The sequence below is a fragment of the Eschrichtius robustus genome, chromosome X, assembly GCF_028021215.1.
Source record: "Eschrichtius robustus isolate mEscRob2 chromosome X, mEscRob2.pri, whole genome shotgun sequence".
In the NCBI taxonomy this organism is placed as follows: Eukaryota; Metazoa; Chordata; class Mammalia; order Artiodactyla; family Eschrichtiidae; genus Eschrichtius; species Eschrichtius robustus.
The window spans coordinates 63,585,067-63,612,847 of record NC_090845.1 but is presented as its reverse complement, the minus strand read 5'-3'; the positions used below and the strand labels follow the sequence as shown (position 1 = coordinate 63,612,847).

At 42.0% G+C, this 27,781-nt stretch overlaps 2 protein-coding genes across 3 annotated transcripts in view; one reads left to right on the top strand and one right to left on the bottom strand.

Moving 5' to 3' along the window:
* Positions 1-19,667, top strand: part of ERCC6L (ERCC excision repair 6 like, spindle assembly checkpoint helicase) — a 55,251-nt gene extending 35,584 nt beyond the window's left edge. The window contains exon 2 of the mRNA XM_068533126.1: positions 15,712-19,667. Coding sequence (XP_068389227.1) covers positions 15,712-19,393 — 3,682 coding nt within the window. The 3' untranslated portion in view covers positions 19,394-19,667. The remainder of the gene's footprint in view (positions 1-15,711) is intronic.
* PIN4 (peptidylprolyl cis/trans isomerase, NIMA-interacting 4) overlaps positions 1-27,781 on the bottom strand; it is a 92,538-nt gene that overhangs the window by 60,831 nt on the left and 3,926 nt on the right. The window contains exons 3-4 of one of the 2 annotated variants that reach the window (XM_068533398.1): positions 23,139-23,258; positions 22,572-22,747 (exon numbers count right to left, since the gene is read on the bottom strand). In XM_068533398.1, coding sequence (XP_068389499.1) covers positions 22,589-22,747; positions 23,139-23,258 — 279 coding nt within the window. In that variant the 3' untranslated portion in view covers positions 22,572-22,588. Of the gene's footprint in view, positions 1-22,571; positions 22,748-23,138; positions 23,259-27,781 lie in introns of those variants that run through there. The other variant, XM_068533399.1, reaches the window with a different exon arrangement.

The window sequence follows — 27,781 nt, the reverse complement described above, 5'->3', positions numbered from 1 at the left end:
TAATCTCTGGGCTTTCTATCTTGTTCCATTGATCTATGTTTCTGTTTTTGTGCCAGTACCATATTGTCTTGATTACTGTAGCTTTGTAGTAGAGTCTGAAGTCAGGGAGTCTGATTCCTCCAGCTCCATTTTTTTGCCTCAAGACTGCTTTGGCTATTCGGGGTCTTTTGTGTCTCCATACAAATTTTAAGATGATTTGTTCTAGCTCCGTAAAAAATGCCATTGGTAATTTGATAGGGATTGCATTGAATCTGTAGATTGCTTTGGGTAGTATAGTCATTTTCACAATGTTGATTCTTCCAAGCCAAGAACATGGTATATCTCTCCATCTGTTGGTATCATCTTTAATTTCTTTCATCAGTGTCTTATAGTTTTCTGCATACAGGTCTTTTGTCTCCCTAGGTAGGTTTATTCCTAGGTATTTTATTCTTTTTGTTGCAATGGTAAATGGGAGTGTTTCCATAATTTCTCTTTCAGATTTTTCATCATTAGTGTATAGGAATGCAAGAGATTTCTGTGCATTAATTTTGTATCCTGCAACTTTACCATATTCATTCATTAGCTCTAGCAGTTTTCTGGTGGCAGTTTTAGGATTCTCTATGTATAGTATCATGTCATCCGCAAACAGTGACAGTTTTACTTCTTCTTTTCCAATTTGTATTCCTTTTATTTCTTTTTCTTCTCTGATTGCCGTGGCTAGGACTTCCAGAACTATGTTGAATAATAGTGGTGAGAGTGGACATCTTTGTCTCGTTCCTGATCTTAGAGGAAATGCTTTCAGTTTTTCACCATTGAGAATGATGTTTGCTGTGGGTTTGTCATATATGGCCTTTATTATGTTGAGGTAGGTTCCCTCTATGCCCACTTTCTGGAGAGTTTTTATCAGAAATGGGTGTTGAATTTTGTCAAAAGCTTTTTCTGCATCTATTGAGATGATCATATGGTTTTTATTCTTCAATTTGTTAATATGGTGTATCACATTGATTGATTTGCGTATATTGAAGAATCCTTGCATCCCTGGGATAAATCCCACTTGATCGTGGTGTATGATCCTTTTAATGTGTTGTTGGATTCTGTTTGCTAGTATTTTGTTGAGGATTTTTGCATCTATATTCATCAGTGATATTGGTCTGTAATTTTCTTTTTTTGTAGTGTCTTTGTCTGGTTTTGGTATCAGGGTGATGGTGGCCTCATAGAATGAGTTTGGGAGTGTTCCTTCCTCTGCAATTTTTTGGAAGAGTTTGAGAAGGATGGGTGTTAGCTCTTCTCTAAATGTTTGATAGAATTCACCTGTGAAGCCATCTGGTCCTGGACTTTTGTTTGTTGGAAGATTTTTAATCACAGTTTCAATTTCATTACTTGTGATTGATCTGTTCATATTTTCTGTTTCTTCCTGGTTCAGTCTTGGAAGGTTATACCTTTCTAAGAATTTGTCCATTTCTTCCAGGTTGTCCATTTTATTGGCATAAAGTTGCTTGTAGTAGTCTCTTAGGATGCTTTGTATTTCTGCGGTGTCTGTTGTAACTTCTCCTTTTTCATTTCTGATTTTATTGATTTGAGTCCTCTCCCTCTTTTTCTTGATGAGTCTGGCTAATGGCTTATCAATTTTGTTTATCTTCTCAAAGAACCAACTTTTAGTTTTATTGATCTTTGCTATTGTTTTCTTTGTTTCTATTTCATTTATTTCTGCTCTGATCTTTATGATTTCTTTCCTTCTGCTAACTTTGGGTTTTGTTTGTTCTTCTTTCTCTAGTTTCTTTAGGTGTAAGGTTAGACTGTTTACTTGAGATTTTTCTTGTTTCTTTAGGTAGGCTTGTATAGCTATAAACTTCCCTCTTAGAACCGCTTTTGCTGCATCCCATAGGTTTTGGGTCGTCGTGTTTTCATTGTCATTTGTCTCTAGGTATTTTTTTATTTCCTCTTTGATTTCTTCAGTGATCTCTTGGTTATTTAGTAAGGTATTGTTTAGCCTCCATGTGTTTGTCTTTTTTACGTTTTTTTCCCTGTAATTCATTTCTAATCTCATCGCGTTGTCGTCTGAAAAGATGCTTGATATGATTTCAATTTTCTTAAATTTACTGAGGCTTGATTTGTGACCCAAGATGTGATCTATCCTGGACAATGTTCCGTGCGCACTTGAGAAGAACGTGTAATCTGCTGTTTTTGGATGGAATGTCCTATATATATCAATTAAATCTATCTGGTCTATTGTGTCATTTAAAGCTTCTGTTTCCTTATTTATTTTCATTTTGGATGATCTGTCCATTGGTGTAAGTGAAGTGTTAAAGTCCCCCACTATGATTGTGTTACTGTCGATTTCCTCTTTTATAGCTGTTAGCAGTTGCCTTATGTATTGAGGTGCTCCTATGTTGGGTGCATATATATTTATAATTGTTATATCTTCTTCTTGGATTGATCCCTGGATCATTATGTAGTGTCCTTCCTTGTCTGTTGTAACATTCTTTATTTTAAAGTCTATTTTATCTGATATGAGTATAGCTACTCCAGCTTTCTTTTGATTTCCATTTGCATGGAATATCTTTTTCCATCCCCTCACTTTCAGTCTGTATGTGTCCCTAGGTCTAAAGTGGGTCTCTTGTAGACAGCATATATATGGGTCTTGTTTTTGTATCCATTCAGCCAGTCTATGTCTTTTGGTTGGGGCATTTAATCCATTCACGTTTAAGGTAATTATCGATATGTATGTTCCTATGACCATTTTCTTAATTGTTTTGGGTTTGTTTTTGTAGGTCCTTTTCTTCTCTTGTGTTTCCCACTTAGAGAAGTTCCTTTAGCATTTGTTGTAGAGCTGGTTTGGTGGTGCTGAATTCTCTTAGCTTTTGCTTGTCTGTAAAGCTTTTGATTTCTCCATCAAATCTAAATGAGATCCTTGCCGGGTAGAGTAATCTTGGTTGTAGGTTCTTCCCTTTCATCAGTTTAAGTATATCATGCCACTCCCTTCTGGCTTGCAGAGTTTCTGCTGAGAAATCAGCTGTTAACCTTATGGGAGTTCCCTTGTATGTTATTTGTCGTTTTTCCCTTGCTGCTTTCAATAATTTTTCTTTGTCTTTAATTTTTGCCACTTTGATTACTATGTGTCTCGGCGTGTTTCTCCTTGGGTTTATTCTGTATGGGACTCTCTGCGCTTCCTGGACTTGGGTGGCTATTTCCTTTCCCATGTTAGGGAAGTTTTCGACTATAATCTCTTCAAATATTTTCTCTGGTCCTTTCTCTCTCTCTTCTCCTTCTGGGACCCCTATAATGCGAATGTTGTTGCGTTTAATGTTGTCCCAGAGGTCTCTTAGGCTGTCTTCATTTCTTTTCATTCTTTTTTCTTTAGTCTGTTCCGCAGCAGTGAATTCCACCATTCTGTCTTCCAGGTCACTTATCCGTTCTTCTGCCTCAGTTATTCTGCTATTGATTCCTTCTAGTGTAGTTTTCATTTCAGTTATTGTATTGGTCATCTCTGTTTGTTTGTTCTTTAATTCTTCTAGGTCTTTGTTAATCATTTCTTGCATCTTCTCAATCTTTGCCTCCATTCTTATTCCGAGGTCCTGGATCATCTTCACTATCATTATTCTGAATTCTTTTTCTGGAAGGTTGCCTATCTCCACTTCATTTAGTTGTTTTTCTGGGGTTTTTTCTTGTTCCTTCATCTGGTACATAGCCCTCTGCCTTTTCATCTTCTCTATCTTTCTGTAACTGTGGTTTTTGGTCCACAGGCTGCAGGATTGTAGTTTTTCTTGCTTCTGTTGTCTGCCCTCTGGTGGTTGAGGCTATCTAAGAGGCTTGATGGGAGGCTCTGGTGGTGGGTAGAGCTGACTGTTGCTGTGGCGGTCAGAGCTCAGTAAAACCTTAATCCACTTGACTCTTGATGGATGGGGCTGGGTTCCCTCCCTGTTGCTGTGGCGGTCAGAGCTCAGTAAAACCTTAATCCACTTGACTGTTGATGGGTGGGGCTGGGTTCCCTCCCTGTTGGTTGTTTTGCCTGAGGCAACCCAACACTGGAGCCTACCCGTGCTCTTTGGTGGGGTTAATGGCAGACTCTGGGAGGGCTCACGCCAAGGAGAACTTCCCAGAACCTCTGCTGCCAGTGTCCTTATCCCCACGGTGAAACAGAGCCACCACTCGCCTCTGCAGGAGACCCCCCAACACCAGCAGGTAGGTCTGGTTCAGTCTCCCCCAGGGTCACTGCTCCTTCCCCTGGGTCCCGATGCACACATTACTTTGTGTGTGCCCTCCAAGAGTGGGGTCTCTGTTTCCCCCAGTCCTGTCAAAGTCCTGCAATCAATTCCCACTAGGCTTCAAAGTCTGATTCTCTAGGAATTCCTCCTCCCGTAGCCAGACCCCCAGGTTGGGAAGCCTGACGTGGGGCTCAGAACCTTCACTCCAGTGGGTGGACTTCTGTGGTATAAGTGCTCGCCAGTCTGTGAGCCACCCACCCAGCAGTTATGGGATTTGATTTTACTCTGATTGCGCCCCTCCTACCGTCTCACTGTGGCTTCTCCTCTGTCCTTGGACGTGGGGTATCCTCCTTGGTGAAGTCCAGGGTCTTCCTGTCGATGATTGTCCAGCAGCCAGTTGCGATTCTGGTGCTCTCGCAAGAGGGAGTGAGAGCACGTCCTTCTACTCCGCCATCTTGGTTAATCCTCCTGTAACTTAATTCTAAAGCCCACCAGAGTAGGGGTGGTGGGCAGCTAACCTGCCAGGGTAGGAATGGCAGAGTTTTGTAGCCAGTGGGCTCTTTTCTTCGTTTCTTCATCTTTTCATTCACCTGACTTTAATGAGTGTCTGCTCTAAGACCTGATCCCTATCCCTGTTATCAAGGAGTTCACAGGCAGATACACAAGCAGGCAGACACACAAATGGATAATTTTTTTAAACAAACTTTTAATTTTAGAGTAGTTTTAGATTTACAGGAATATCACAAAAATAGTACAGAGAGTTCCCATATACCCCACACCTAGTTTCCCCTATTGTTAACATCTTACATTCATTTGGTACATTAATTACAGTTAATAAACCAATACTGATACATTATTATTAACTAAATCTATACTTTATTTGGATTTCCTTAGTTTTTACCTAATGTCCTTTTTCTGTTCCAGCATCCTATCTAAGACACCACATTACGTTTAGTCATCTGTCTCTTTAGGTTCTTCTTGCCTGTGACAGTTTCTTAGACTTGCCGTGTTTTTGATGACCTTGACCATTTTGAAGAGTACTGATCAGGCAGTTTGTAGACTGTTCCCCCGGCTGGGATTTGTCAATGTATTTTCTCATGATTAGACTGGGGTTTTTGGTTTGGGGCGGGGTTGGAGGGAAGACTACAGAGGTAAAGTACCCTTCTCATTAAATCGTATCAAGGGTACGTACTACCCACATGACATATCACTGTTGATGTTGACTGTAATCACCTGGCTGAGGTACTGTTTTTTTTGTTTTGTTTTGTTTTGGTTTTTGGTGTTTTTTTTTTTGGCTGCACTGCACGGCTTGTGGGATCAAACCGTGCCCCCTGCAGTGGAAGCTGGAATCCTAACCACTGGACCACCAGGGAATTCCCAGTTTCTTCACTTTAAAGTTACTCTTTCCCCCACTGCACCTTTCCATACTGTACTCTTTGGAAGGATGTTACTACATGCACTCCACAGCTAAGGAGCAGGAGTTATGCTCTGTCTTCTTGAGGGTGGACTATCTACATAAATTATTTGAAATTCTTCTGTATGGGAGGTTTGTCTTATCTCCTATATGTATTTATTCACTCATTTATATTAGTATGGACTCATAGATATTTATTTTATACTTTGGGTTATAATCCAGTACTACTTTATTTTTTTGCTCAAATTGTTCCAGCTATGACCATTGGGAGCTCTTTCATTTGGCTCCTGTGTCTCTTTGACATACTCCCATCATTGTGGTGTGTTGTTTGTTTTTTGTTTGCTTGTTTTGAGTACTTCCTTACTTTCTGACAGTACAAGATGCTCCAGACTCATCTTTTAGATTTTTTTTTGAATTTTATTTTACTTTTTATACAGCAGGTTCTTATTAGTTATCTATTTTATACATATTAGTGTATATATGTCAATCCTAATCTCCCAATTCATCCCACCACCACCACACCCCACCCCCGCCACTTCCCCCCACCTTGGTGTCCATATGTTTGTTCTCTACATCTGTGTCTCTCTTTCTGCCCTGCAAACCAGTTCATCTGTACCATTTTTCTAGGTTCCACATATATGCATTAATATACAATATTTGTTTTTCTCTTTCTGACTTACTTAACTCTGCATGACAGTCTCTAGATCCATCCACGTCTCTACAAATGACCCAGTTTCATTCTTTTTTATGGCTGAGTAATATTCCATTGTATATATGTACCACATCTTCTTTATCCATTCATCTGTCAATGGGCATTTAGGTTGCTTCCATGACCTGGCTATTGTAAATAGTGCTGCAAAGAGAATTGGGGTGCATGTATCTTTTTGAATTGTGGTTTTCTCTGGGTATATGCCCAGTAGTGGGATTGCTGGGTCATATGGTAATTCTATTTTTAGTTTTTTAAGGAACCTCCATACTGTTCTCCATAGTGGCTGTATCAATTTACATTCCCACCAATAGCGCAAGAGGGTTCCCTTTTCTCCACGCTCTCTCCAGCATTTGTTGTTTGTAGGTTTTCTGATGATGCCCATTCTAACTGGTGTGAGGTGATACCTCATTGTAGTTTTGATTTGCATTTCTCTAATAATTAGTGATGTTGAGCAGCTTTTCATGTGCTTCTTGGCCATCTGTATGTCTTCTTTGGAGAAATGTCTATTTAGGTCTTCTGCCCATTTTTTGATTGGGTTGTTTGTTTTTTTAATATTGAGCTGCATGAGCTGTTTATATATTTTGGAGATTAATCCTTTGTCCGTTGATTCGTTTGCAAATATTTTCTCCCATTCTGAGGGTTGTCTTTTCATCTTTTTTGTATGTAGTTTCCTTTGCTTTGCAAAAGCTTTTAAGTTTCATTAGGTCCCATGTGTTTATTTTTGTTTTTATTTCCATTACTCTAGGAGGTGAATAAAAAAAGATTTTGCTGTGATTTATGTCAAAGAGTGTTCTTCCTATGTTTTCCTCTAAGAGTTTTATAGTGTCCGGTCTTACATTTAGGTCTCGAATCCATTTTGAGTTTATTTTTGTGTATGGTGTTAGGGAGTCTTCTAATTTCATTCTTTTACATGTAGCTGTCCAGTTTTCCCAGCACCGCTTATTGAAGAGGCTGCCATTTCTCTATTGTATATTCTTGCCTCCTTTATCGAATATAAGGTGACCATATGTGTGTGGGTTTATCTCTGGGCTTTCTGTCCTGTTCCATTGACCTATGTTTCTGTTTTTGTGCCAGTACCATATTGTCTTGATTACTTTAGCTTTGTAGTATAGTCTGAAGTCAGGGAGTCTGATTTCTCCAGCTCCATTTTTTTTCCCTCAAGACTGCTTTAGCTATTCGGGGTCTTTTGTGTCTCCATACAAATTTTAAGATTTTTTTGTTCTAGTTCTGTAAAAAATGCCACTGGTATTTTGATAGGGATTGCATTGAATCCGTAGATTGCTTTGGGTAGTATAGTCATTTTCACAATATTGATTCTTCCAATCCAAGAACATGGTATATCTCTCCATCTGTTGCTATCATCCTTAATTTCTTTCATCAGTGTCTTATAGTTTTCTGAGTACAGGTCTTTTGTCTCCCTAGGTAGGTTTATTCCTTGGTATTTTATTCTTTTTGTTGCAATGGTGAATGGGATTGTTTCCTTAATTTCTCTTTCTGATCTTTCATTGTTAGTGTATAGGAATGCCAGAGATTTCTGTGCATCTTATAGATTTCTTGCCACAGCCCTAGAATCAGCCATTTTTCCAAGGAGGTCCGGTTCTTTTTATTGGCAAATGGTATTAGAAACCAAGATATGGGTGCTACCTGGAGGGGTGGGATAGGGAGGGTGGGAGGGAGATGCAAGAGGGAGGGGATATGGGGATATATGTATACGTATAGCTGACTCACTTTGTTATACAGCAGAAACCACTGTAAATCAATTATACTCCAATAAAGATGTTAAAAAAAAGATATGGGTGCTAAGTGTACTTGTTGCTGCTGGGGTTTCTTTGCTTCTAGGCCCTCTTAGCTGACAGAGCAAGGAAATATGTGTATATACTAACCCATGTGTATACACAGGTCTGTAAATATTTCTAGGTGTAACTATCTGTATTTATGTTGAACGTGGGTTTGTACTGATGTCTCCAACTCTGATCCATTACCACATGGATCATTCTAACCTCCTCTTGCCAATCTGTAAAATCCCACTCCAACAGTCAGAAACCTGGCTCCCACTCTCTGCCATCCATTTACTTAATTCTTCAACTCTAGTATACATGCATTGCAGTATCAGAATTGTTAGCTTATAACCCCCATGGGAAACAACTTTATCCACTAGAGTACATGCTTAGGTTGTTTCTTTTGGTTTTAGTCTTACAGACTTCATTCATTTCCTAGGTTACTTAGGTCAGCACCTTTTCCCTCCACCCCCTTCAATGAGGTTTTTTCATACATTTGTAATACAGCTAGATTGTTTTGTAATGATTTTAATACAATATGTTAAATGTACTGATAGAGATGAACACATAGAGGAGTACTGAGGTGAAACAACTGATCCAGATGGGGGATAGGGTAGGGATGAAAGGCATCCTAGAGGAACTGCAGGTGAGGCCTGATCTTAAAGCAGCTCTTAAAGTGTGGTCTCTGGACCAGAAGCATTAGCATTACAGGGGAACTGTATAGAACTACAAATTCTTGGGCCTCACTACAGAATCAGAAAATCTGGTGTTGGGGTCCAGCAATCTGTGTTTTAACAAGCCCTCCAGGAGATTCTACAGAACATTGAGAGTCACTGTCTTAATGAGTTCAGGACTTCCCTGGTGGCACAGTGGTTAAGAATCTGCCTGCCAATGCAGGAGACACGGGTATGAGCCCTGGTCCGGGAAGATCCCACATGCCGCAGAGCAACTAAGCCTGTGTGCCACAACTACTGAGCCTGTGCTCTAGAACCTGTGAGCCACAACTACTGAGCCCGTGCACCGCAACGAAGAGGAACCCCTGGCTTGCCGCAACTAGAGAAAGCCTGCGCTCAGCAATGAAGACCCAATGCAGCCATAAATAAATAAATAAATAAATAAATAAATAAATAAAAAAAAGAATGAGTTCATTGAGGTAAGCTTGGTGAAAGGAGAGGAGTGTACTCCAGAAAAGGAAGGTGGTGTGAGCTTAAGCTTTACAGGCCATAACACAGTATGATGGGCATAAGGGGTTAAAATAAAATGTTTGAGGCAGGAGGTGGCAGAAGTTAAGGCAGAGAGGTCAGCAGTTCCTGGCTGTATCAGTCAGGGCTAGGAATGCCAAGCTAAGGAGCTTAAACTTCATTCTGTAGGCCATAGGAAGCCACTGAAGATTTTTTTTTTTTTGGCTGCTTTGGGTCTTGCTGCACATGGGCTTTCTCTAGTTGCGGCGAGCGGTGGCTACTTTTTGTTGCGGTGCTCGGGCTTCTCATAGCGGTGGCTTCTCTTGTTGTGGAGCACAGGCCCTAGAGCACACAGGCTTCAGCAGTTGTGGTGCGTAGGCTCAGTAGTTGTGGCTCGTGGGTTGTGGAGCGCAGGCTCAGTAGTTGTGGCACATGGGGTTAGTTGCTCCACGGCATGTGGGATCTTCCTGGACCAGGTATCGAACCCGTGTCCCCTGCGTTGGCAGGCGGATTCTTAACCACTGCACCACCAGGGAAGTCCCAAGATTTTTGTTTTGTTTTGTTTTGTTAACAGCTTCGTTGAGGTATCATTCTCATACCATACATTTCACCGATTTAAAATGTACAATTTAATGATTTTTAGTATGTTCACAGAGTTGTGCACCCATCACCACAATTAGTTTTAGAACATTTTCATCACCCCAAAAGAAATTCCTTACCCTTTAGCCATCATACGTACCACCCCCAAGTCCATGAATCCCCCAGCCCCCCAGCCCCTGGCAACCACTAATCTACTTTTTCTGTGAATTTGCCTGTTCTGGACATTTCATATAAATGGAATCATAAAATGCGTGGCCTTTTGTGACTGGCTTTTTTTTTGTATGTATAGTTGATATACAGTATTATGTAAATTACAGATGTACAATATAGTGATTCACAATTTTCAAAGGTTATACTCCATTTATAGTTATTATAAAATATTGGCTATATTCCCTGTGTTGTACAATATATCATTGTAGCTTATTTTATACCTAATAGTTTGTACCTCTTAATCCCCTACCCCTATATTGTCCCTCCCCCATCCCTCTCCCCACTGGTAACCACTAGTTTGTTCTCTGCATCTGTGAGTGACTGGCTTATTATTTCATGCAGCAGAATGTTTCCACGACTCATTCATGCTGTAGCATGAATCAGTATTTCATTCCTTTTTATGGCTGCATAATATTCCATTGTGTGGATATACCACATTTTATCTATTCATCAGTTGATGGACATTTGTGTTACTTCCCCTTTTGGCTTTGTGAATAATATAATACTGCTATGAACATTTATGTACAAGATTTTCTGTGATCAAATGTTTTCATTTCTCTTGAGTATGTACCTGGGAGTAGAATTCCTAAATCACATGGTAACTCTATGTGTAACTTTTTGAGGAACTGACAGACTAATTTCCAAAGCAGCTGCACCATTTTACATTCCTACCAACAGTGTTACAGAGTTCCAATTTTTCCACGTTGCTGCCAACACTTGGTATTTTCTCTCTTTTTGATTCTAGCCATCCTAATGGGCATGAAGTGGTATCATTGTGGTTTTGGTTTGCATTTCCCCTGATGACTAATGATGTTGAGCATCTTTTCATGTGGTTATTGGCTATTTGTATATCTTCTTTGGAGAAATGTCTAGTTAGATCCTTTGACCACCTTAATTGGGTTGTCTTTTTTTTTTTTGGCCGCGCTGCGCGGCTTGCGGGATCCTAGTTCCCTGACCAGGGATCAAACACGGGGCCACAGCACTGAAAGCTCTGAGTCCTGACCACTGGACCGCCAGGGAAGTCCCTATTTGTCTTTTAATTATTGAGTTGTTAGAGTTCTTTATATATTCTAGGTAAAAATCCTTTATCCAGGTACAAGATTTGCAAGTATTTTCTCTCATTCCTTTGGTTGTCTTTTCACTTTCTTCACGGTATCCTTTGAAGCACAAAAGCTTTTAGCTGTTTTTTAAAAAAATATTTTATTTATTTATTTATTTGGCTGTACCAGGTCTTAGTTGTGGCATGCAGGCTCTTCAGTTGTGGCATGCATGTGGGATCTAGTTCCCTGACCAGGGATCAACCCGGGTCCCCTGCATTGGGAGTGTGGAGTCCTATCCTCTGGACCACCAGGGAAGTCCCCAAGTTTTTAGCTTTTATGAAGCCCAATTTATTTTTCCCTTTGGTTGCGTGTGTGTTTGGCATCATATCTAAGAAACCATTGCCAAATCCAAGGTCATGGAGATTTATACTTATATTTTCTTCTAAGAGGTTTGTAGTTTTAGCACTTATATTTAGGTCTTTGATTCATTTTGAATTAATTTTTGTGTATGGTGTGAGGTCGGGGACCACTTTCATTCTTTTGCACATGGATATTTAGTTGAAAAGACTATCCTTTCCTCAGTGAATTGTTATGGCATCCTTTCAAAATCTTACCAACTGTAAACCACTGAAGAATTTTAAACAGAAGAGTGACTATTTCTTTTATGTTTTAAGACAATATCACTGGCTGCTATGTAGAGAATGTATTAGAGGGGCCAAGAGTGGATGTAGGGAGACCAGTGAGTAGGAAGTTGCAGTTATCCAATCCAGAGATGATGGTGACTTGGACCACAGTAGTAGTAGAGATGGGAGAGAAAGACACAGGTTATATTTGTTTTTGTTTGTTTGTTTGTTTTTTAGCATCCTTATTGGAGTATAATTGCTTTGCACTGGTGTGTTAGTTTCTGCTGTATAACAAAGTAAATCAGCTATACATATACATACATCCCCATATCTCCTCCCTCTTGCATCTCCCTCCCACCCTCCCTATCCCACCCCTCTAGGTGGACACAGAGCACCGAGCTGATCTCCCTTTGCGATGCGGCTGCTTCCCACTAGCTATCTATTTTACATTTGGTAGTGTATATATGTTCATGCCACTCTCTCACTTCGTCCCAGCTTACCCTTCCCCCTCCCCATGTCCTCAAGTCCATTCTCTATGTCTGCGTCTTTATTCCTGTCCTGCCTCTAGGTTCTTCAGAACCATTTTTTTTCTTTTTTAGATTCCATATATATGTGTTAGCATACGGTATTTATTTTTCTCTTTCTGACTTACTTCACTCTGTATGACAGTCTCTAGGTCCATCCACCTTGCTACAAATAACTCAATTTCCTTTCTTTTATGGCTGAGTAATATTCCATTGTATGTATGTGCCACATCTTCTTTATCCATTCATCTGTTGATGAACATTTAGGTTGTTTCCATGTCCTGGCTATTGTAAATAGAGCTGCAATGAACATTGTGGTACATGACTCTTTTTTTTCAATTTTTAGGACCTTTATATAATTTTTTTCTGGAATATTTACATTAATGACACTTACCCATACAGTATAACCTAAGAATGTTTATCACCATTCATCTGACAATGTAATTTAACATACCAAGCAATCCTAATTAGTTTCATAGCTCTTTCTGAGATGGCTCAGGGGCCCTTTGGAAAACTCCAAGCTAGCTAGAGAAAGAAACTTACAATCTGTGGTCAAGAGCAGCTCAGTATTGCAGGAAACTTTGTTCTCTTAACAGAGGGCAAATCAAACTTCAGTCTTGCACCAGCTTACTTTTAACCATAAAGTTCACTTAATTAAATTCACTCTACTCTTAGCCAATCCTGATCACACACAAAACTCTCTTTTCCAAGGTTCCTTTTCCATGCACCTTCTACAAGTTTTATCTGTATTAGTTTAGAAATATAAAGCTTCAAGACATGATCATCCTCTTTCACACTTTCCTGGGTTCTGTGAGTCATTCTAGTGAATTAGCGAAGCTGAAGGTGTCACAGGAATGCCTGAATTTATAGCCAGTCAATCAGAAGTGTGGTGGCTTGCGGAACCCCTGAGACTTGCAGCTGGCGTCTGAAGTGGGGGCAGCCTTGGAGTCTGACACTAACCCCAGGTGTTTAGAGTCAAGACTAAATCGCAGTACACTCAGCTGAGTTTCCACCAGATTAATGGCTGAATGACTCTTTTTGAATTATGGTTTTTTCAGGGTATATGCCCAGTAGCAGGATTGCTGGGTCATATGGTAGTTCTATTTTTAGTTTTTTAAGGAACCTCCATACTGTTCTCCATAGTGGCTGTATCAATTTACATTCCCACCAACAGTGCAAGAGCGTTCCCTTTTCTCCACACCCTCTCCAGCATTTATTGTTTGTAGATTTTTTGATGATGGCCATTCTGACTGGTGTGAGGTAATACCTCACTGTAGTTTTGATTTGCATTTCTCTAATGATTAGTGATGTTGAGCATCCTTTCATGTGTTTGTTGGCAATCTGTATATCTTCTTTGGAGAAATGTCTATTTAGGTCTTCTGCCCATTTTTGGATTGGGTCGCTTGTTTGTTTTTTTTAAAAATATGTTTCTATTTGTTTTTTTTGTTTGTTTGTTTGTTTTTTGTTTTAATTAATTTATTTATCTTTGGCTGTGTTGGGTCTTCGTTTCTGTGCGAGGGCTTTCTCTAGTTGTGGCAAGCGGGGGCCACTCTTCATCGCGGTGCACGGGCCTCTCACTATCGTGGCCTCTCTTGTTGGGAGCACAGGCTCCAGATGCGTAGGCTCAGTAGTTGTGGCTCACGGGCCTAGTTGCTCCGCGGCATGTGGGATCCTCCCAGACCAGGGCTCGAACCCGTGTCCCCCTGCATTGGCAGGCAGATTCTCAACCACTGCGCCACCGGGGAAGCCCTGTTTTTTTTGATATTGAGCTGCATGAGCTGCTTGTATATTTTGGAGATTAATCCTCTGTCAGTTGCTTCGTTTGCAAATATTTTCTCGCATTCTGAGGGTTGTCTTTTCATCTTGTTTATGGTTTCCTTTGCTGTGCAAAAGCTTTTAAGTTTCATTAGGTCCCATTTGTTTATTTTTGTTTTTATTTCCATTGCTGTAGGAGGTGGGTCAAAAAGGATATTGCTGTGATTTATGTCATAGAGTATTCTGCCTATGTTTTCCTCTAAGAGTTTTATAGTGTCTGGCCTTACATTTAGGTCTTTAATCCATTTTGAGTTTATCTTTGTGTATGGTGTTAGGGAGTGTTCTAATTTCATTCTTTTACATGTAGCTGTCCAGTTTTCCCAGTACCACTTATTGAAGAGGCTGTCTTTTCTCCATTGTGTATTCTTGCCTCCTTTATCAAAGATAAGGTGACCATATGTGTGTGGGTTTATCTCTGGGCTTTCTATACTGTTCCATTGATCTATATTTCTGTTTTGACACAGGTTATATTTGGAAAATAAAGTTAGTAGGGCTTGGGGGACTGTTGGCTAAGGGGTGAGGTGGTTAAAAAGAGGGAGAAGTCAAGGATGACTCATATTTGGTTTGGAGGTCAAGGATTATCTTTAGATTTCTAGCTTGTATGGCTAAGTGGATGGTAGTGTCATTTATTACCACACAAATGGGGAAGCACGTTTATTTATTTATGCATTCATGCATGCTGCACCAGGTCCCAGTTGTGGCACACGGGATCTTAGTTGTGGCATGCGGGCTTCTTGGTTGCAGCATGCGGACTCTTAGTTGTGGCATGCATGTGGGATCTAGTTCCCTGACCAGGGATCGAACCTGGACCCCCTGCATTGGGAGCACAGAGTCTTAGCCACTGGACCACCAGGGAAGTGCCGAGAAGCACGTTTTAAGAGGGGAAATAATAAGTTTAATTTGGGATTAATTGAATTGGAGGTGCATGTGAAACTTTCAAGTGGAGATGTCCAGAAGGTAGTTGGAATATGGGTCTAGACTAGAGCTTGAGGGCAAGCCCTGAGTTGGAGAAAGTGCTTTGGGAGTTATGAGCACATAGGTGGGAGTGGAAGCTCTGGGAGATGATGAGGAGAGAGTAAAAGGAGTGAGAAGAGGGCCCAGGACTGAGCCCTTGCGGAGGAAGAATAGGAGCCTAAGAAGGACACAGAGAAGAAAGGGCCAGCGATGGGGGAGGAAACCAGGAGGAATCTGTAGGAATCCGGTGGAAGGAGGGAATTGTAAGGAGAGAGTAATCAATAGTGTGAACAGAGGTCCAGAAAAATAAGGTCCGAGAAGTGCCCATGTATCTTCCTGTTTCCATGCTCCCACAATATAGGTTGGTTGGTTTGTTACTGTATGTGTAATAACCTTTGCACATACATTTCCTACAACTAGTGCCTGAAGTTGTTGCTGGCAGTGCCTGGTGGATATTTGTGTCTTCTTAAGTGGTGCCAGCTTTCATTGGCATCTTCTGTGCTAATCTTTCCCATCCTGAATTGAGGATATTGAAAGCTCAACTGTGGTTTGGATTCCAAAATGGACTCTAAAGTGTTCTTAGACTGAATGTTCAATCTGTTTCCTTTCTTTCTAATCTTCTACCTGTCAATCTCTCTCTATGTATATATATCTTTTTTTAAACTTTTGTTTTTTACAGATATGTGAAAGAGGCCAAAGAAGCAACTAAGAATGGAGATCTGGAAGAAGCACTTAAACTTTTCAATTTGGCAAAGGACATTTTTCCCAATGAAAAGGTGATGAGCAGAATCCAAAAAATACAGGAAGCCTTGGAGGAGTTGGCAGAACATGGAGATGATGAATTCACGGATGTGTGCAACTCTGGCCTGCTGCTCTATCAAGAACTGCACAACCAACTATTTGAGTACCAGAAGGAAGGTGTAGCTTTCCTCTATAGCCTGTATAGGGATGGAAGGAGAGGTGGTATTCTGGCAGATGATATGGGATTAGGAAAGACTGTTCAAATCATCGCTTTCCTTTCTGGTATGTTTGATGCTTCACTTGTGAACCATGTGCTACTGATCATGCCAACCAGTCTCATCAGCACGTGGCTAAAAGAATTTGTCAAGTGGACCCCAGGAATGAGAGTCAAAACCTTTCACGGTCCTAGCAAGGATGAACGTACCAGAAACCTCAGTCGGATTCAGCAAAGGAATGGTGTCATTATCACCACATACCAAATGTTAATCAATAATTGGCAGCAACTTTCCAGCTTGAATGGCCAAGAGTTTGTGTGGGACTATGTCATCCTTGATGAAGCACATAAAATAAAAACCTCATCTACCAAGTCAGCAATATGTGCTCGTGCAATCCCTGCCAGTAATCGCATCCTCCTCACAGGAACCCCGATCCAGAATAATTTACAAGAACTGTGGTCCCTGTTTGATTTTGCTTGTCAAGGGTCCCTGCTAGGAACATTAAAAACTTTTAAAATGGAGTACGAAAATCCTATTACTAGAGCAAGAGAGAAGGATGCTACCCCAGGGGAAAAAGCCTTAGGATTTAAAATATCTGAAAACTTAATGGCAATCATAAAGCCCTATTTTCTTAGGAGGACTAAAGAAGAGGTACAGAGGAAAAAGTCAAGCAACCCAGAGGTCCAGCTTAGTGAAAAGAGTCCAGATGTTGGTGCCATATGTGAAATGCCTTCCCTTTCCAGAAAAAATGATTTAATTATTTGGATACGTCTTGTACCTTTACAGGAAGAAATATACAGGAAATTCGTGTCTCTAGATCATATCAAGGAGTTGTTAATGGAGACACGCTCACCTTTGGCTGAGCTAGGTGTCTTAAAGAAGCTCTGTGATCATCCTAGGCTGCTATCTGCACGGGCTTGTGGTTTGCTGAATCTAGGAGCTGTCAAATTCTCTGTTCAAGATGAAATTGAAGGGGAAGATTCCTCAGATGTGGACCATATTGATCAAATAAGTGATGATGCACTGATGGAAGAATCTGGAAAAATGATATTTCTAATGGGCCTGCTTAAGAGACTGCGAGATGAAGGGCATCAAACTCTGGTGTTTTGCCAGTCAAGACGAATTCTAAACATCATCGAACGCCTGTTAAAGAATAGGCACTTTAAGATATTGAGAATCGATGGAACAGTTACTCATCTTGTGGAACGAGAAAAAAGAATTAGCTTATTCCAGCAAAATAAAGATTACTCTGTTTTTCTGCTTACCACTCAAGTAGGTGGTGTTGGCTTAACACTAACCGCAGCAAGTAGAGTGGTCATCTTTGACCCTAGCTGGAATCCTGCAACTGATGCTCAAGCTGTGGATAGAGTTTACCGAATTGGACAAAAAGAAAATGTTGTAGTTTATAGGCTAATCACTTGTGGAACTGTAGAGGAAAAAATATACAGAAGACAGGTTTTCAAGGACTCATTAATAAGACAAACTACTGGTGATAAAAAGAACCCTTTCCGATATTTTAGTAAACAAGAATTGAGAGAGCTCTTTACAATTGAGGATTTTCAGAACTCTGCAACCCAGATGCAGCTTCAGTCTTTGCATGCTGCTCAGAGGAGATCTGATAAGAAACTAGATGAACATATTGCCTTCCTGCACTCTTTGAGGATAGCTGGAATCTCAGACCATGATTTGATGTACACGCATGACCTATCTGTTAAAGAAGAGCTTGATGTGATCGAAGACTCTCACTATATTCAACAAAGGGTTCAGAAAGCTCAATTCCTTGTTGAATTCGAGTCTCAAAATACAGAGTTCTTAATGGAAAGACAAAAAGCTGGAAATGAGGGGATATGGCTGAGAGAACCTGTATTTCCTTCTCAAACAAAGAAGAAATACCATGAATTAAATAAACCACAGCCTCGGCCTTCACCTCTTCTACCAACTCACCACACCCAGGAAGAAGAAATCAGTCCCCAAATGGCAAGTGTAATCATTGAGGATCTGCCCCAAGAGGGTGAAAAACAAGATCTCGCCAGGAGAAAGATGAACGTTACCACCCCACAAGATGGTAGGCACCCGTGTGCAAGTACATTTGATGCTGATTTTGTAGCTACTTTACCCAAGGGGTGTGAAGATGTAGAAGAAATTTGGACTGACTCTTTATCAGGAATGGCTCTCCAAAAAGAGGCATCGCAAGAGGGGCCTATGCAGGAGGCACAGCAAGAGAGCCCTCAGGGAAGTTTCAATTTTTTACCTAGCAAGTCAGTCAGAGCTGATCTTGGGCCAAATCTAGATCAACTAGAGGAGGATGAGATTTTACATCACTGCAATCCCTGGCCTGCTAATCCCGAAACAAAGGAATATCAAAGGCCAGAATCGAATGTATCTGTTATTAAAATAGCTGATGATGACTTAGCAGCAGCCCACAGTGCACTACAGGATGCTCAAGTGAATGAGGCCAAGTTGGAAGAGGAACCTTTAGCATCTTCAGCACAGTATGCATGTGACTTCAATCTTTTCTTGGAAGACTCTGCAGACAATGGAAAAAAATTTTCCAGTCAGTCTTTGGAGCATGTGGAGAAAGAAAATAGCTTGTGTGGCTCTGCAGCTAATTCCAGAGCAGAGTCCGTGCATAGCAAAGCATGTCTCAGTGTGGATCTTTCTGAGAAAGATGATGAGCCAGAAGAAGTAATAGTTAATGTGAAAGTCAGAAGAAAAGCTAGACGTATCGATTCAGATGATGAAGTTGAACATGATACTTTTATTACAGATACTTCAGGCACAAACCCATTCAACACATCTCCCTTCCCGTTTTTATCTGTAAAACAATTTGATGCCTCAACTCCCAAAAATGACGTCAGTCCACCTGGAAGTTTCTTTTCACCTAAAATATCTGATAGTTTAAATAAGTCTATAAACTCTAGAAGATCCCTGGCTTCTAGGAGGTCTCTTATTAATGTGGTTTTAGACCATGTGGAGGATATGGAGGAAAGACTTGACAATAGCAGTGAAGCAAAAGTTGCTGAAGATTACCTGGAGGAAGGAGCGGAGGAAAGCAGTGGTGAAGCCCCAGAGCATACAGAAGAAGATCCTTCCAGAGAAACACTGTCTTCAGAAAATAAGTCTAGCCGGTTACGTACACCTAAGCCTGGTGCTCTGGCTCAGGAGACCTTTCCTGGTGACCCTGAGCCTTTGTCTGGTGGACAGTTGGTTGACTCTCCCCAGGATGAGGCACTGGAGGCTGCAGACGACTATGAGACTCTTGTCTTGCGTGGAAAAGAACTGAAAGAGTGTGGAAAAATACAGGAAGCCTTAGACTGCTTAGTTAAAGCACTTGACATAAAAAGCTCAGATTCTGAAGTCATGCTCATGACTTTAAGTTTGTATAAGCAACTTAATAAAACTTGAGAATATAACCTGTTTATTGTATTTTAAAACGAAACTGAGTATAAGGTAATTTGTTCCCATAATTGGATTCTTTGGGAGCATGAAGCATTCAGGCTTAAGGTGAGAGAAGTCAAAAAGGGAGTTTTTGTTTCCAACTTTTTTTTGGTAAATTTTGCCTTTACCACCTGCTTCTGCTTTCTTCTATACATATATTCTGGTATTCTGAGCACTAGGTTAATATTTCTTTACTCAAATATTCTTATATTTTTCTTTTAGGCATACTCTGTAAACGTAATAGAACTGTGTTATTTCTAGAGAAATGTTTGTAACATTACTCTGGCCATTTTAAATTTTATTCTGAAAATGATCAATTTTGTATATCACAGTTCAGATAATATTAAAGTTACTTTTCATTTACTTTCAGTGAGATGATTGATATTTGCAAATGCATATAAAAATTCATTTTGGCAGAAGTTTGTCATTAGTATTCCAGATCTAAGACCCACTTAACATGCTATTGTAGGCTCTCGGTTCACTATAGCCGAAGACTGGGATAAGCTACCTGGTGCTGGGCTTCTTTATCACCGGCACCCTACCCTGGAGTCCCTTTGCCGACCATTTGGCCATCCTTCACTCACCACCAGCTGCATTCTGACACATGCTAGCACATTATATCTTCAGGTTGTAGACTGAAAAGGAGTTTGGTTCCCTCCCAGAAACATAAAGTGCAGCACAGCACTCTGTGCTCTGTCACTGGAGAATTTATCAAGTACTGACTATGTTTTAGGTACTCTACATAGGTTTCTTGTTTAATCCTTTGAGGTCGAGGGTAGCATTTCCATTTTTTAGTTGAGGAAATGGCTCAGTGAAGCTGTGACCTGCCCAAGATCACGCAGTAAGGGGTGAAATGGATTGTTAACCATGTGTTACCTAGTGAAAAGCCACTATAATAACTGACCTGTTTTTTTTTTTTTTTTTTTTTAGTGCTTTAGTTTTTCATTATTTATTTATTTATTTATTTATTTTGGCTGCACTGGATCTTTGTTGCTGTGTGCAGGCTTTCTCTCGTTGCGGCGAGCGGTGGCTTCTCTTGTTGCGGAGCATGGGCTCTAGGCATGCGGGCTTCAGTAGTTGTGTGCATGGGCTTAGTTGCTCCGAAGCATGTGGCATCTTCCCGGACCAGGGCTGGAACCTGTGTCCCCTGCATTGGCAGGCGGATTCTTAACCACTGCGCCACCAGGGAAGCCCCTAGGTTATTTATTGATAGTACAAAATTTTGCTCTTACCGAAAGAAATAATTACAGTTGCCCCTCAGTATCGAAGGGGGATTGCTTCCAGGACTCCCTGCGGATACCAAACTCCGCAGATGCTCAAGTCCCTCATATAAAATGGTGTAGTATTTACATATAACCTACACACATTCTCACATGTACTTTAAAATCATCTCTAGGTTACTTATAATTACTTATAATACTTATAATACATATAATACTTATAATATTACTTATAATACAACATAAATATAAATTGCGAATAGTTTGTAGATACAATATAAGTGTTATGTGAATAGTTAGGCCTGTGCATGGCAAACTCAAGTTTTGCTTTTTGGAAGTTTCTGGAATTTTTTAATTAATTAATTTTTGGCTGCGTTGGGTCTTCGTTGCTGCCCGTGGGCTTTCTCTAGTTGCAGCAAGTGGGGGCTACTCTTCGTCGCGGTGCGTGGGCTTCTCATTGTGGTGGCTTCTCGTTGCAGAGCATGGGCTCTAGGTGCATGGGCTTCAGTAGCTGTGGTTCATGGGCTGTAGAGCGCAGGCTCAGTAGTTGTGGCGCATGGGTTTAGTTGCTCCACGGCATGTGGGATCCTCCTGGACCAGGGCTGGAACCCGTGTCCCCTGCATTGGCAGGCGGATTCTTAACCACTGCGCCACCAGGGAAGTCCAGCCCTGTATTTTTTTTTTTAATTTTTATTTATTTATTTATTGTTATTTTTGGCTGTGTTGGGTTGGGTCTTCGTTTCTGTGCGAGGGCTTTCTCTAGTTGCGGCAAGCGGGCCACTCTTCATCGCGGTGCATGGGCCTCTCACCGTCGTGGCCTCTCTTGTTGCGGGGCACAGGCTTCAGACGCGCAGGCTCAGTAGTTGTGGCTCACGGGCCTAGTTGCTCCGCGGCATGTGGGATCTTCCCAGACTAGGGCTCGAACCCGTGTCCCCTGCATTGGCAGGCGGATTCTCAAACACTGCGCCACCAGGGAAGCCCCAGCCCTGTAATTTTTTCTTTTTTTAATGATATTCTTGTCTGCTTACATTCTTTTTATTTATGTATGTATGTATGTATGTATGTATGGCTGTGTTGGGTCTTCGTTTCTGTGCGAGGGCTTTCTCTAGTTGTGGCAAGCGGGGGCCACTCTTCATCGCGGTGTGCGGGCCTCTCACTATCGCGGCCTCTCGTTGCCGAGCACAGGCTCCAGACGCACAGGCTCAGTGATTGTGACTCACGGGCCGAGTTGCTCCGCGGCATGTGGGATCTTCCCAGACCAGGGCTCGAACCCGCGTCCCCTGCATTGGCAGGCAGATTCTCAACCACTGCGCCACCAGGGAAGCCCCCAGCCCTGTAATTTTTTAAAAAATATTTTTGATCTGCAGTTGGTTGAATCTGTGAATGCAGAACCGTGGATACAGACGACTGACTAATATTTTAGGGAGGGTGATATGATTGAATATATGTCATTATTGAAAAAAGTCCCAGTGATAACACTGTGTGATTCAGCAATTCATATTCATAGTCTGCATCTAACTCCAGCTCACCGTTTCCCTACATGGACTGAATGGCTGTGGCGCACAGGCTTAGTTGCTCCACGTCATGTGGGATCTTCCCGGGCCAGGGCTCGAACCCGTGTCCCCTGCATTGGCAGGTGGATTCTTAACCACTGCACCACCATGGAAGCCCCTAGAGATGGTTTCTAAATTAACTTATGGGATATACTGAGAATCAGATAAAGCAGTTCTCGGAGGGAAGGGACTAACAGGTTAAAAGGAGTCTGCTTGACTTATCTTAAAGAACCACTGACTGAATACCTACTGCCATGCACACCAACATTTACCCACCTGATTCTGCACCCACAAACCCATGATGACAGAGTTCATAAAATACAAGGATTATTCAACACCTTTTAAAGAAATAAACAATGTATAAAACACATGTAGTCTTTCATACAATTTTATTTTCTCCCTTCAACCATTATAATATGATACCCGAATTTTGTCTTAACTGGAGGGTCTGTAAACACAGGCTTATCCAGCACACTTATAGGCAAGGCGAATGCTGCTTCTTGAAATGGTCCCACCATGGACCCTCTGGTCATCCAACCCAAGTCGCCCTGAAAAACCCAAAAGATTTGTGATGTCAGGTGGCCCTGAAGAGGGCACAGGTCTACTGTAGCTTGAGAATTTCCCAACACGAATGCTAAGGTTCCTAGGTTTATTCATCTGGGCTGGAGAGAAGTAGGCTCGACAAGGACAAACAGGGCTGAACCCTGGGCTGAACATACAAACACTCACAATGTTGCTGGGTGTCTGTTAGTTGTGCAAGTTTGGTTATGCCTAGGTTTAGACAAAGGTGACCCGTATTCAACTGTTCACAAGTTGGACATTTCTGCTTTTTTAAGATCTTTAAACTAAGATATGGCTAAAATTAATGGCAAAACAGAAATAATCCCTACTACTGTGTGTCCTCCATGGGGGACATTTTAAAGGATGAGTGCACCATACCCCTTGCCTGGCTTTATCTTCACTGTATTGTGTGGCCACTTCATTGAATTTCATTCCAGACTTTAACTTTTCCATGGCTTCCAAGATTTTTCCATGTTTTTCACACAGAATGTGTCTGACCTACAAGGAAAAAGTATGTTCACGTAATACATGGAGACCCAAATGATTCCTTTCCTCACAGTACAGCAGTCATGTCAGGACTACCCCCCACTAGTGAAAGAAACACATTCGCTCATGGCAATGGAAAATCCTGGAAGTCTGCCCAGTTGGGCGATGGCCACAAACCCATTTCCCATATCAAGACAATATCTCAGAACCCGGATTTAGATGGAAAATGGGCACTTGGCTGTGGGAAGCTCCCAGCCTTTACCATGTACCTCAATGGTAACAGGAGGAGGAAACATGATAATGGTTGAGAGCTTAGGTCCTGGAGTCAAATCCCCACTCTCCTGTATGATCTTAAGCATTTTTTTTTTTTTAGGCTGTACCTCGCAGCATGCAGGATCTTAGTTCCCCAGCCAGGGATTAACTGCTGAACCGCCAGGGATTAACTGCTGAACCACCAGGGAAGTCCCTTAGGCATGTTTTTAAACCTCTGAATGTTTCCCCATTTGTGCACTGAGATAACAGTACCTATATGTTCTCATAGGGTTGTGAAGATTGAGATGATGCAGCTAGCACTCAATAAAGGTTAGCTATTATTTCATCAAAGTGGGGATGATATGAACAAAACCCACCAGGAAATACTTTTCACCAAAAGAGGCCCAATGTATAAAGCCTCCCCACAATTTAACACTTTGAAAATGAATCATATGTTGAAGATTAAGAATACTCAACCCGGGGACTTCCCTGGTGGTGCAATGGTTAAGAATCCGCCTGCTGGGCTTCCCTGGTGGCGCAGTGGTTGAGAATCTGCCTGCCAATGCAGGGGACATGGGCTCGAGCCCTGGTCTGGGAAGATCCCACATGCCGCGGAGCGACTGGGCCCATGAGCCACAACTACTGAGCCTGCGCGTCTGGAGCCTGTGCTCCGCAACAAAAGAGGCAGCGATAGTGAGAGGCCTGCGCACCGCGATGAAGAGTGGCCCCCGCTTGCTGCAACTGGGGAAAGCCCTCGTATAGAAAAACGAAGACCCAACACAGCCAAAAATAAATAAATAAATTAAAAAAAAAAAAAAAAAAGAATCCGCCTGCCAATGCAGGGGACACTGGTTTGACCCCTGGTCAGGGAACTAAGATCCCACATGCCGCAGGGTAACTAAGCCTGCGTGCCACAACTACTGAGATTGCCTGCCTCAAGTAGAGCCCATGTGCTGCAAAAACTACAGAGCGCACGCGCTCTGGAACCCATGCACCACAACTACAGAGCCCACGCACCCTGGAGCTTGCTCGCCACAACTAGAGAAGAGAAAACCCACATGCCACAACTAGAGAGAAGCTCACGAGCCGCAAGGAAAGATCCCGCGTGTCGCAACTAAGCCCCCACACAGCCAAAAATAAAATAAATAAATAAATAATAAATCTTTTAAAAAAAGAAAGAATACTCAACCCTAGAGAAGTATTCAAATGTAACCTATGTTTACATAAAGCCATGTTTTAAAAAAAATCACTGTATCCTTAAAAATGATTTTGTCAAGATATCTGTTTTGTAGGATTTCCCATTTCTCGTTCAAATAGAATCCGTTATTCGTTTCTTACTGTCGTGTACTAGGGTGGGGGCTAAAGGTGTCTCCCTATAGAGACAGACAAACCATGGCTGTCCTCAGGATTCAATTACTGAAACGGGGGGTGAGAGGATCCCTGACTGGAGGAGCGACACAGGAGATACAGACACAGCAAAGGAAAGAATGTATCGAAAAGTAGGGCTCAGGGAGGCAAACTTCTATAGAATGTGTCCAGCACTGTCCAGGGGAGACAGGGACAAACAACCTGGACACTAGAGAGAGACATGTTGAGGGACGAGGATGGTTTCTCAGACCTCATCTTGGCCTGGCTAAAACACCTTCTCGACTGCCTCCGTCTTTCTGATTCCACACTCACAAAGCAACCTTCTGGTTCAACGATTGGGAAAGTGCACAAAGCATTCATGATCACAGAAAGGGGATCCCATCCACCACTTTATAAATGAATAAACAAGTATTCTGCTTTAGACAGTTTGATGGGTTAGACATAATGAGTCTGTAGTACCTGTGGAGTTTGCAAGTGTGACCGACCAACTGGCAACTGTATGAGACTGGTGTCTTAGGAGAGACCAAGCTCCAGAGAGAATGTGGGAGTGATGAGCATGGAGGTAGTAGCTGACGCTATGGGTGGTGACGGATCACCCAGGGAGGCTACACAGACTGAGAAGAGGAGGAAAGCAGACTCAAGACATCCGTGGAGAATATCAATGTGTAAGCAATAAGCAAAGAAAGAAGCTCAACAAGCATGATAAAAACGAAGGGCCAGACAGGTAGAGAGAAAGGTGTGTTAAAAGAAACCAAGGCAAGAGAAAGTTTCAAGGAGGAAATGGTCAACAGGGTTAAATGCTTCAGAGTGATCAGGTTAGGAGTACAATCAATTTAGCAATGATTGACTGAGGACCTTAGCAAAAGCTGTTTCAGAAGAGTAGTAAGTGCACAAGCCAGGCTGCAGCAACTGACTGAGGAAGTAACAGGAAGCAGGACAGTAATGCAGGTGGGTTTTCCCCAACTAACCGAGTTAGAAAAGAAGGAGAAAGGGCTCTAGTCAAAGGGAAAGGGTCACAGTCACGGATATATTTTAAAGATCCCTGGCTGTATTTTCAGAATGAAGGGAAAGATGCAGTAAAGAGGGAAAGGTTGAAGACAGAGCAAAGAAAGAGGGTGGAGATAAATGAAGGAGCAAGGCTGGGCATTCAGAGCACTGCTGGAAAAATCAGTTAGCCTTAAAGGAAGAAAGGTGAGAAGAGAGATGAGGGAGGTGTGGGTGAAGATAACTTTGTTGGTAGGGGGCTGGGAAGCCATGAGTTCATGACTAAAGTTCTAGTTTCCATTTTCTTGTGACAGTTATAACAATATTTCAGTTATCGAGTACTTAATACTCGCTAGGCACTGTGCTAAGCGCTTTACATGTGTGATCTCATGAAGTCCTCACACCAACCCCATGAGACTGGATCAGTGTTTCTCAACCCTGGCAAATGTCAGAATCACACCAAGAGCTTCAAAAAAATATATCAAGGTCCAGTACCCACCCGCCAGAGATTCTGAGGCAGCTGGTCTGGGGTGGGCCCCTAGGCATTGAGACTTTTAGAAGCTCTTCAGGTGAATCTGATGTACACAGGGGTTGAGAACCCTGGATGAAGTTGTCTGCTGACTGACTGGAGGAGGGTGGTGGATGGCTTGAGGCAAGTGGCAAAGGATCGCTGTGCAGTACTGAGGGCCCAGCTCAGGTTAGAGACCAGGAATCAGTGGCCCCAACCCCTGAGGCTGTGTAACTCTCCAGTGGGGCCCAGCAGTTCTGGGTCTGAGTGTAAAGAAAGTAGATAATTGGATTGATCCTGAGTTGTAGTCTGGCAGGTGGATGCAGTGGATGACCAAAAGGAAAAGAAGGTGGGGCTCCTTGATCCAGTGGTCAAACCCTTCCATCTAATTTCCAGCCTACAAGACATACAGGATTTGGAGAACAGACATGAGGCCTGAGAGACGGTGAGGCGAACAGGGCAGGCCTGAGGGCCTGCCTGGAAGTCTGTGCGTGGAGAGGAACAGAACAGGATTGGGGGAGGTGGGAAGTGAGGGGAAGCAAGGAAGTTGTGGTCGGCAGGTGGGCTTCAGAATCTGGGCAGCTCTAGTGACACAGGGCAGGGGTGGGTTCCGGAGTGGGGTCTGAAGCAGAATAGCAGGATGTGGAAGGAGCCTAGACCCTAAAAGGCTGGAGGGTTTGGGGTCCCTCCCCTGCTGGGGCCTTCACAAACACTGGAGACAACCCAGCTGTACTCTAGCAGGTGAACAGTTCAACACACTACGGCACTTCCATTCCACGGAACACTACTCAGTAATACAAAGGAACAGACTATGGATACACACAACTAGAATGAAATCTCCAGAGAATTATGCTGAGCAGAAAAAAAGCCAATCCCGAAAGGTTACACACTGTATCATTTCACTCATACGGAAATCATAAAATTACAGAAATGGAGAAGAGATTAGTCGCTGCTATGGGGTCAAGGAGGAGGCAGGGGTAGGGGTGGGAGGGAAGTGGGTATCACTATAAAAGGGCAACAGGAGGAATCCCTGGGGTGATGGAAATATTCTGGATCTTGACTGTAGCAATGACAATCTCCTGGTTGTGCTAATGTACTAGGGTTTTGTAAGATATTACCATTGGGGAAACAGGGTAAAAAGTACATGTACATGTATAAAAGGTACATCTACCTTACAATTGAATGTGAGTCTAAAATTATCTCAAAAGGAAAAGCTTAACAAAAGAGTTTAATCCTAATTGACTTTCCTAGCTAATTACATGCCACTCCTTTCCATATACCTCAGGTATAGCCACACTGAACTTATTTTTTTCCAGAAAGGACAAGATGCCTCTTTAAAGCCATATGCAGTGGAGTAGTCTCTTAGGTTAGGTGCTTGTGAAAGTCAGCACATAACAGTCAAAATTACCCTACAACAACCCTT